Below are 10597 nucleotides of genomic sequence, written 5' to 3'. Positions count from 1 at the left end.
TTACTAACGTCAAAATATTAACAACATTTCATTTTAATCGGGGCTATTTTATAATCATAGTTTCACTTTACGAAGCTGTTTATATATATTTCAAGATTAATATATCTAGATGATAAGCGGTTATAATTATTTTAATATTTATTTTTTAGAACACACCAACTCGCATGCGATAAAATATGTTATAACAATTACGTTAACGATAGGTTCTTGTTATATAAGTTAGATTTGTATCAGAACTTCAGAAGTAGTTGTATAATTATCTGGTCATTGTGGGTTCTGGTTGTCCATTTTCTTTCCATTATTCTACTACCTTCTCTGTTATTTCTCTCCTCCAACTCTTTCTCATAGCTTCTTCTTCCTTCTTCTAATCTATGTTGCTCCACATTAACCACAACTTCATTACACAGAGACAATATTTTCATTTCATACACAATTCATCAGTCTACTACAACTAAAGAGATCTCAATCTAAACTTTTTCACAGCACTCACATAATTGATTCTTGAAACTATTTCAACTCACCGGAAATCTCGCTGGTGGTCTTTTTATTACAACTTTCCATTTTCAAGATTTTGCTTAGCTGGAGTTTAGCTGGCTTTGTCTGAAAGTATTAATATGATTGGTTCAGACTTACTTACCCACCAGATTGGAAAATTAACTTAAAAGTCAAAACTTAAGTCTCTTTCAAGTACACACACATTATATGTTCAAAAGTGTTCATTGAGTTATATTTGTGTTAGAAAAAAATGATGAGAATGAGGACTGGAATTACAGAAATGCCATCCAAGATAGGTAGTAGTAGTAGCAGCTCTGCTGGTGCAGAGAATGAATGGGAAATGAGACCTGGAGGAATGCTTGTTCAGAAGAGAGACCTTGAGTCTGATCCGACCCGGATTCCTCCTCCACCTACTATTCGTGTTCGGGTCAAGTATGGCTCTGTTTATCATGAGATCAATATCAGCTCCCAGGCCACTTTTGGTAAGATTCCATTCTACTTTTAATTTTTTAAATTTTTTATTGATGGTTAAGGGAGATTTTTTGTTTGTGTAGTTAACTTGTTATGGCTATTTGTTAAGCTAATATAGCCTGATCAATGCATTGTCACATATTTTTCGGTTTCCTTAAGTATTGAGGAGGAACACGATGAGATAGCTCAAGTGGTAAGAGCTTGACTCTTTTTGTCCCGTGGATATTTTTCCCACTCAGCCCAAAATTTGTTAGAACATATATGCATTTGTAAGACATATATGTCTAATTATTCAAAAATAAATAGAATTAAGTGTTGAGGAGGGAATGAGGATCCGAGCCACTGACAATAAGTAGGGGGAAGAAGCCTTGTTAATTGCCACTAGGCAACTAGTGAATTCCGGTCTAGGAGTGTTATTTAGTAGTTTTAGTTATTTAAGAATTTTGCTCGGATTTTGTTACTTAAGTTGTTGTGGTGTTGCAGGGGAGTTGAAGAAGATGTTATCAGGACCAACAGGTTTGCACCATGAAGATCAGAAACTGTTGTTTAAGGACAAGGAGAGGGCGTCTAAAGTGTTCTTGGATGTTGTGGGAGTTAAAGATAAGTCAAAGATTGTGCTTTTGGAGGATCCTATAAGCCAGGAAAAGAGATATCTTGAGATGAGAAGAAATGCAAAGATGGAGAAGGCTGCAAAATTCATTTCTGAGATTAGTTTGGAGGTTGATAGACTAACTGGACAGGTAATGTTATCTTATTTTTTTTGAATGGAGTATCTTTTTTACTTTGTCGTAAATTGTAAATATTGTTTTAGTGTAATAAGTTGAGGCTTATTGAAATTGAGTAGGTGTCGGCAATTGAATCTGTGATATCTAAAGGAGGAAAAGTTGCTGAGAAACAAGTTTTGAATTTAACTGAACTGTTGATGAATGAATTACTTAAGTTGGATGGAATTGTTGCAGACGGAGATGTGAAATTGCAGAGAAGAATGCAGGTATATATGAGTTAAATTGAATTGTTCAGTTTTATTTCCCTTGATGTAGAATCAAATCTTATATTATGCCACATTTTTTTTTTTGCTAAATTCTATTATGCCACATCTTTTGAAGGTGAAAAGAGTACAGAAATGTGTCGAAACACTTGATATGTTGAAGATCAAAAACTCTAACCAAAGTGGTAGTGATGGAACTAATATTAGCGATACTACACAGCACCAGCAAAATAAGCATGAGTTGCCAGTTGAAAAACATGAACAGAGATATCCAAATGGGCAAATACCATTAAGAACTCAACCACAGTCAAGGCGTACCACTGGCCATTCGCAGTTACAAATGCAGCAGGAGGCAGCAAGGCACTCACCATCAGCCTCGGTTGTCATAACAACTCAATGGGAGACCTTTGATCCTGTTCCGGCAATGTCTATGCCTGTCCAGCCAAAACCTCATGCTCCATCAAGCGGTAATAATACAATGCACCCGAAATTTACATGGGATTTGCTCTAAGTGGGGAAAATATATGTTTTGAGTGTTGATGTGTGTCCTTTTAGTCTGTCTTTGTTGGTTTGGTATCTATTCTCCATTCTTGTCTGTACTTAGATTTTTGTTAGCATCCCCTTTATCTGTCTGTTACTTAAGAAAATAAATGGGGCTACTAGCTACTACATACTGCAACATATAATATATACTTCATACTTCCTTTGATCAAGTTACTCTTTCACCTGTAATTTTCATGGCATCAATAACAATGTTGATACTAGCAGCAACAGCTGCATCTATGTACTTGCGAGTACTCATTTCCAAGAGATATTTAGGGCTAAACCGAAATCTTAAGGACATATTCTCCATCATTTTTAGAAAAAACAAATACAGTATAATGTTTAAAATGATTTTAGTTTATTTTTCTCGGGACCATACTGTAAATACTATAACTAATTATTATACCCAAAATTTGGCATTGGATTGACTCGGGTCAAATGCGGGCTAGTTGTGGTCCAACCCGGTATTGAGTTGTGGAAGTGAGAACGTGTCTAAGCCTTCAGGACGCGCCTGTTTGAGAAGGGGTGTGTTATAAAGTGTGGAGAGTGCATGATCAGGCAAGGGCGCGTCCATGTTGTGCGGACGCGTCGATGATTATAAAAGTGCTTGGCACGAAGTCTTGTGGCGGTGGACATTATAGGACGCGCCTACATTTATTATGATGCGCCGTAGGGAGTAGCATGCTGTGACGACCTCAATCTCGGGGTGAGGAAATGAGGACTCACACACCTCTAATCTACTAATTAAATATGCATAAACCCCGATTAACTACTAACAGGATCAACAGGATAAAGTATGAGACAAGATTACAACTACCAATCACAGAATATAACTTACAAACCCAAAATATTATTAAATAATCAGCATCGATTCCGGCTGGGAACCGACAGATAACCCATTGTATCTTTAAACACCTCTTACTAGGCGCGAGCTCACTCATAACCTGTACTACCTGCTCTGGCAACTGGAAGCCCTCAACACGGTAGGGACCACCAGGTACGCTCTTACGAGCAGTGCGCCTAAGCCTGGCCATCTTCTTGCTTAACTGCCATGGTTAGATTAAGACAAAACAATGAGTATAAAACTCAGCAAGTAACTATACAGCAGTTCTACAATATCAATTCTCAATATACTTTGAACAAACTAGGGCATTCTACTTTAGCTAATCTAGGTGGCAGATTTCCATATATTTATTTTTGTTTTCTTTGAGATAAGGAAAGGGTATCCGAAGAATAGTTGGGCTTTCAAGAAACAAAGCTCGAAACAGGACGACAGCCGACATTCATCACAATTCATTATAGGATCAAAATAGATCTTTCGATAAAGGAAAGCAACAGTATTTCGAGATATAGAATCATTCATATGATCAACAATTTCAGGAATCAGGGTTCTGAGCTTTAAGCTCCACAATAACATAATCAACTCTTTTCAAAACAGTATGAACCATTTTCATTTCCAAAAATCAATTTACTGAATAAAAGTTTCAGTTCCCTTTTTAAATAATCATTTAGAACCCTTGATTGGATCACTTATCTTTCCATTTCATTATATACGGGTGATCAGCCCGTATCGACCTCCATTCCGGTCTTTAAGGTACCATTTGGCATAATTTCAGCCTTAAATTGGACTAGTCCCACTAGCCTCTTATCATGACTGGACTAGTCCCACTAGCCTCTTACATCTCAATCCAATCCATCAAGAATTCATTTGGAAAACCTTGAGTTGGAAAACAATAGGTTTTCTAAAATTCATTTTATCATTACCAAGCCTTGGAAATCATTCGGACTCTTTCAAGTCGAAACTCATTCTTAATTCAGATTTTAAAGAAACAAAGTTCAGGGAGTGAATCAAAGATACGCAAAGAACAATTCTCAAGAATTCTGTATCAGGGATAACAAGGCACTAAATTTGAAGGATCAGAAGTAACTTAGGGATCATTAGAGCGATCAAGATAAACAGGGTATCATTAACAGAGTTATCCAAGATAATTAAAGGTTCAATATGATTCATGGCATTATAGGAAACTTAAACAGAAAGGCAGATTATCAACGGGTGAAATCAGTAGGATTATCAATAACAGGTTATCAAGAACAAAGGGTACTTCAAATCAATATCAGGGTTTCATAAAGCAAGGGTTTCATACTTTAACAGTTCAATACTCTACATGGTATGAACAACATTTCCTTCACAATCATTTATACAAGTAGTCGGAGTTACTTGCCTGAAATTGCTTTCCTGAGGGTTGAACTACTGCCACCTAGTATACTTTTCCCTTTCCTAGCCCGAATGCCCTCACGCTCCGAATCTACAATAAAACCAGAAATCTTAATTAGATTTCCCAACTCTCGTTCCCGGAACGATCACTCTATACGATAACTCGATTATATTCTTGACTCGAACTATACGAGTATAGCTTATACAAATAAGCACACAGCACATAGCACATAGCACAATTCTTTCTCGTAGTTTTCATATCCTTATATACCTAGCAATCAAAGCGTACTCGCTTGACCTAGGCTATTTCTCAAATCACACTAACACTACTATTTTACGAGTACTAGACCCATTTACAACCAAACATTTACGTGTATACTATCACTTATATCAATCGACTTAATTCCCTTTTCTTTTATTCCTTAATTCGAATCAAAACAACAATCCAATCAAGCAAAATCAAAGATTTTCACATATAACACTCAATCATTCTTTCAATTACCAAAATCAAGTTTTGACCTTTATTTCTTATGGCCTATTCGGCCTTATTGCAAATACCCACCATAAAATCAATCAAATACTCACTTTAATTCACATAAACACGTATCTCATTCAACAACCTTTAAAGAACCACTCTCCTTTCTTTTAATCATAAAAATTCCGAACCATAATCATACATATACAATCAAATTTCTCAAAAATCACACCATGCAACTTTAGTTCTAGCATGATCCAATATTTAAACTAGCACCATTTTCTTTATTAACAAATTTCGAACATAAACACCACTCAATCATGGTCATGAAATCAAGTTCTCATTAGTCACTAAGATTTTTAGCAAAAAAATCAACTCAATTCTCTTTTTAAGCCTAAGACCCATTCGGGTTTATCAAGAAAACACACATGCAAAGTTCAATCTTGACATGCAAAGTCTTATATCACATTTTCAACTTGTTTTAAGCCTTAACTTAGTCATTGCTCTCATTTTCATCAAGATTTTCGAAGCACAAAGCCAAACATCACCTAATGACTCAAACCTTAATCAAATTATTCAATCAACATGCATGCATTCACTTAATCACAAATCAATCTCTTCTAAACCCATTTTCTATTCGGCAAAAATTCAAAAACTCACAATCCAAGAACCAAACAATGACATGTATCACTAACTCCTCTTTTAAATCAACATGCAACTATATTTCTTACTAATTAAACTTAGTTTACACCAAGATCACGTCACAAAATTCAATTCCCTTTTTATTAGCATAAAAGCCGTACCAAAACCTCAACATGCAATCATAAATTCTGATTTTCTAAGCAACAATCACTTGCACACATTCATTTTATAACCAAGGAAATCATTTTACCAAGCACCCACTCGATTTTTATCAAAGAAGCCAAAACCCCCTTTTTTTCAAATTTTCAAGAAATCATAACATGCAACATTAAAATCTAACAATCACATCATGGAAAACCCACCGGCTCTCCTTTGGATCATGGCCAGTGGTGGTCGAACTTGAGAGAGTCCATGACGGATCTCCTCTCGAGTTTATGACCTCCAAAACCTCTTAAAATCACTCTTATAGTTATGCTTCAAGAAATTGTTTTTCTTAAACACAACCATAGTGATCAATCATCAAAACACTTGCAAATACTTACATGCAAATAGGAATCAAGAAGTACACCGAAAATAAAGGCTAAAGGTAGTAATATCTTTGAGTTTGAGTAAGATTTGGGGGTTGCATGCAAGTGAGAGAGTTGAGAGGGCCGAGAGGGAGTGAAAGAGAGAGAGAGAGTGTTCGGGAAAGAGACGAGGGAAAAGAAAGAGAGAAGAGAGAAAAGAGAGAATGAGTGAAAAGAAAGAAAAAGAAAGAGAAGTGGGTTATATATAGCACTTAGAAACAAGGGCAATCTAGTAATTTACCAACTTCCTTTTACTCACTCATTCCTTTTCTTTTTACTTAAATGCGATAAAATTCAAATACAAAATATATCTCTCTCGGAAAGTCGAGAATTATTGAAAATGACATTTTTAACGCGTAGGCCTCGAAATTAGCTTTTTATCCATTACTCATAATAAGAATTTGAGCAAACGGTTGATTTTATATGAATTTTGCAAACTTCTTTTAATAAATACATTTTCCACTTAAAATCAATTTAAAAATGCAAAGATCCACAATTAAATTTACTTATCATTTTTAAAAAGTCTCTAAGACCTCTACGAAGATAACAGAACAAATCCCATGTTTTTATCCATCTCAGATGATTTTATAAAAATGCACGAAGGTTAAATAAACTCTTATGTAAATCACATAATTCCTTTAAAATTCACAGAAATTAACACATGACATATAATCATGCACACAGTCTAGCAATCACACGCATATAGTCACATAACGACTCAGGTTTGATCATAGAATCTATCCCTCTTTAATCTTTATCATCTTTTATGCGTACCGGGTCACGTTCAGCCTGACGGCCCGACGCTCAGCGTTTCGAATACGCTTCTCATTACCTTTGCCAATCAACACGTCTCTTAAGACGAAATACTTCATTCATTCACTTCACATATAATTCACATTTTATATTATTTAATTTCCATATTAGGACGGGTTCCGTTCTACCTGACGGCCCGAAACCACAGCTTGACTTCTAAGCTGACTCTTTAAATTGGAACGTTTTTATCCACGCTCCTTAACTCTAGTATACAGATAAGACAAATAATTACCACTTAATCACATAATTATAATCTCATCACATAACACGTACTTTACTTTCTTAATTACGACGCAAAATTCTCGGTCGTTATAATCTACCCTCCTTAAAAGGATTCTGTCCCCAGAATCTAATCTAAGCAAATAGATGGGGATACTTTTCTTTCATTTCGCTTTCTAATTCCCAAGTCGATTCCTCGACTAGTGGATTTCTCCACAATACTCTAACTAGAAACAACTTTATTTCTAAGCGTCCTTTCTTTTCGATCCAAAATTCGCACTGGTTGTTCCATATAGGACAAATCTGGTTGGATTTCCACTGGTTCCAACTCGATCACATGGCTCGCATCAGCATTATACTTCTTCAGGAGTGATGCATGAAATACATTGTGCAGATGTTGCATTTGCGGCGGTAGCGCTAATTCATACGCCACTTTCCCAACTTGTCGCAATACTTCAAATGGTCCAATGTACCTTGGACTTATTTTCCTTTCTTTCCAAATCGAGTTAAACCTTTCCAAGGAGATATCTTCAACAAGACCTTGTCTCCAGTTTCGAATTGCACATCTTTCCGCTCTTGATTCACGTACTTTGCCTGACGGTCTTGAGCTGCAATTAATCTATTTCGTATCATTTCAACTTTTTCCTTCGTTTGTTTCCTACGATTACGGACGAGCCTTGGGCCTTCGCGGTTGGGCCTCATAGTTGGACATTCCTAAAGTTAGCGGAAGACGGGTATTGGATGGGCTTCTACTGGGCTTAGGAGTGAGAAGTCTAAACTCAATAGACTTCCTATTTTACAAGAACTACGTCAGGCTTGATCCCTATATAAAGGGTACGTAGGCACATTGATAGAGTAAGAAGTTGAGAGCTGATAAGAGAGCCACCACTTACTCTGATCAATCTCAGCCTTAAACAACCACAATCAACCACACACCGCTTAAGTTTCCGGCAAAGAACCACCGTCACAGATCTTAGTTCCGGCGAGAAACCTCAATCTTTGTTGTTACCAGATTCCTCCGTCAACAAATTGGTGCTAGAAGGAGGGGTGCTAATTAAGGTCGCAATCTTGGGAGGAAAAGATGTCTTACAATCGTGATGGAAGTTCTTATGATGGAAGTGACAGTAGGTCAGAAGGAGAAGGCGGGGGACGTTATACTCGCCATGAACCTTACGTTCCCAGAAACATGGCGGATCCACCAAGGGCTCCGGATGTAGGGGGGACACCTCCAGTTCTCATCAACAACGCTGATATATTGGAGCAATTATATCGCATGGGGGATACTCTTAATAGTTTTAACTCAAGACTGAACACGGTGGAGCGTCGAAAGACGAGGAGAGGTCGTCGTTTCCCCCGTCATGGTCATGCATTGGGGAAAGCCCCTGTAGTTGAAGGAGATACCCAGGGGAGCGGGGGAAACCCACGAATCACTCCACGGCGTTTGGAGTATTCAGATGATGTAGAACCTATTGTGGAGCTTGCAGATGAGGACACTGAAGGCAGAGAAAGGCCTCGCCTGGGCAACCAGGTAGTGCCACACCCGCATAGGTCTGGGCGTACGATGGACGAGCGTCGTCGTGCGGAGAACACTCAAAACCAAGACGAGGGAGGAAGGGATCTTTCAGCCTTGAAAAGGAGGCTTGGCATAAGGTTGGAGGACGACGATTTGATGATGTTGCTGGTAGAATGGCAAAAGGAAGGAAACGCCGGAGAAGCGAGGCCCCGTGATACGACGCGTGTGCCCCCCGCATTCCAAAGGGATGACGGGATGCGGTACCGCGAGCACGAGCGTGCCCCTCCGCGAGGAAGGCCCGGGAATTACTACCGGGGATATCAGAGGAATGGACGAGGAAGAATGGGATATCAATACGGAAGAGCCCCTTACAATGGTAGGAGAGGTGGAGCGCACTCCGTTGGAGAAGCCCCCTCCATTATTCCCGTAGCTTCCCACAGCGTTACTAGTAATGGGTCTGGGGCGCGCCCTCATGACCAGGACGGCGGGCGAATTCAAGTAAGAATGCAGAACAATGATGAAATTCCGCGACGCAGTCAAAATGAATTTCACGTACGGGAAAGTATCCAGGACCAAAATGGTAACGAGCCACCGCCGCAGCCTCGGGGCGAGGGACGGCGAGATCCTCAGCCACACCCGGGGGGTAATCAAGGGGAATTTCAGCAAGTCGCAGAGCAATCCCAGCAGCCTAATGTTCAAACCATTCCTGGGGTAGGGACGTTAAATGTGAACGACCTCAAAAGGTTGCTCAACCATCTTGAGGGAGGAAGAGTGACGGCGACTGCGCAAGCTCCTTCTCCTTTTGTTGCTGTTGTGAGGGAGGCGCAATTTCTCGCAGGATACAGGAACACAACCAATGACTTGCGTTTCCACGGGAACTCTGATCCTGTGGAGTTCTTGGGGCATTTTAACATTGAAATGGATGTATATCAAGTACCTGATTTGGCTCGATGCCGTCTTTTGGCAGCCACTTTCAGAGAAAGCGCTCAGCAGTGGTTCCAAAAACTTGGTCCAGGTGTAATTACATCCTGGGAATAGATGAAAACTTTGTTTTTGACACAATTCCAAGCCGCGGTGAAGTACACACCACCTGTTACCACGCTGGCTAATGTGAAACAAAAGGAAGGAGAAAGTTTGACTTCGTATTTCAAAAGGTTCAACGCAGAATCTACTTTGGTGAGGGGTGCAACTGATGAAACATTGAAAATATTGCTTATAGCTGGGTTGCGTGTGGGGACGGATTTCTGGAAGCACCTACAAGGGAAGGACCCAGTGTCGTTGGTTGATGTGCTTGCGCAGGCGGAGTCGTTCAAAGCAATCGAGCAGTCACTTGCAGAAACAAAAAAGAATGACAATGCCTATAACTCCAAGGGGCGATCCAAGAGAAGGGACAGATCCGTGAGCCCAGATTATCGGCGAAACACCAGGAGCCCTAACAGGGTAAATGTTGTGAGCTCGCGGAGGGAATGGAGCCCACCATCGAACTACGAGAGAAGAGTCAGCAATTATACACCACTGGCAGCGTCCATTAATCATATCTTCGAGGTAAATAAGGATAGAGGAATCTTCAAGAAGCCCGACCGTTTAACTTCCTGGCAGAGTAGGGACAAGAAGAAATATTGTGACTACCATGAGTCTACTGGCCACGACACCCATG

The 10597-nt window shown here is 39.3% G+C and overlaps 1 protein-coding gene across 1 annotated transcript; it reads left to right on the top strand.

Annotated features, from left to right (window-relative positions):
- The first annotated feature begins 600 nt into the window (after positions 1 to 600).
- Positions 601 to 2667, top strand: LOC141689924 (BAG family molecular chaperone regulator 2-like). Its single transcript, XM_074494450.1, has 4 exons — positions 601 to 977; positions 1450 to 1706; positions 1811 to 1957; positions 2073 to 2667. Exons 1-4 carry the CDS (start codon positions 746 to 748, stop codon positions 2463 to 2465), a joined length of 1029 nt encoding a protein of 342 aa, XP_074350551.1. The 5' UTR covers positions 601 to 745; the 3' UTR covers positions 2466 to 2667.
- The last annotated feature ends 7930 nt before the right edge of the window (positions 2668 to 10597 follow it).

This window comes from Apium graveolens, chromosome 10 (assembly GCF_009905375.1).
Source record: "Apium graveolens cultivar Ventura chromosome 10, ASM990537v1, whole genome shotgun sequence".
Taxonomy (NCBI): Eukaryota; Viridiplantae; Streptophyta; class Magnoliopsida; order Apiales; family Apiaceae; genus Apium; species Apium graveolens.
This window is presented reverse-complemented; position numbering and strand designations above follow the sequence as displayed.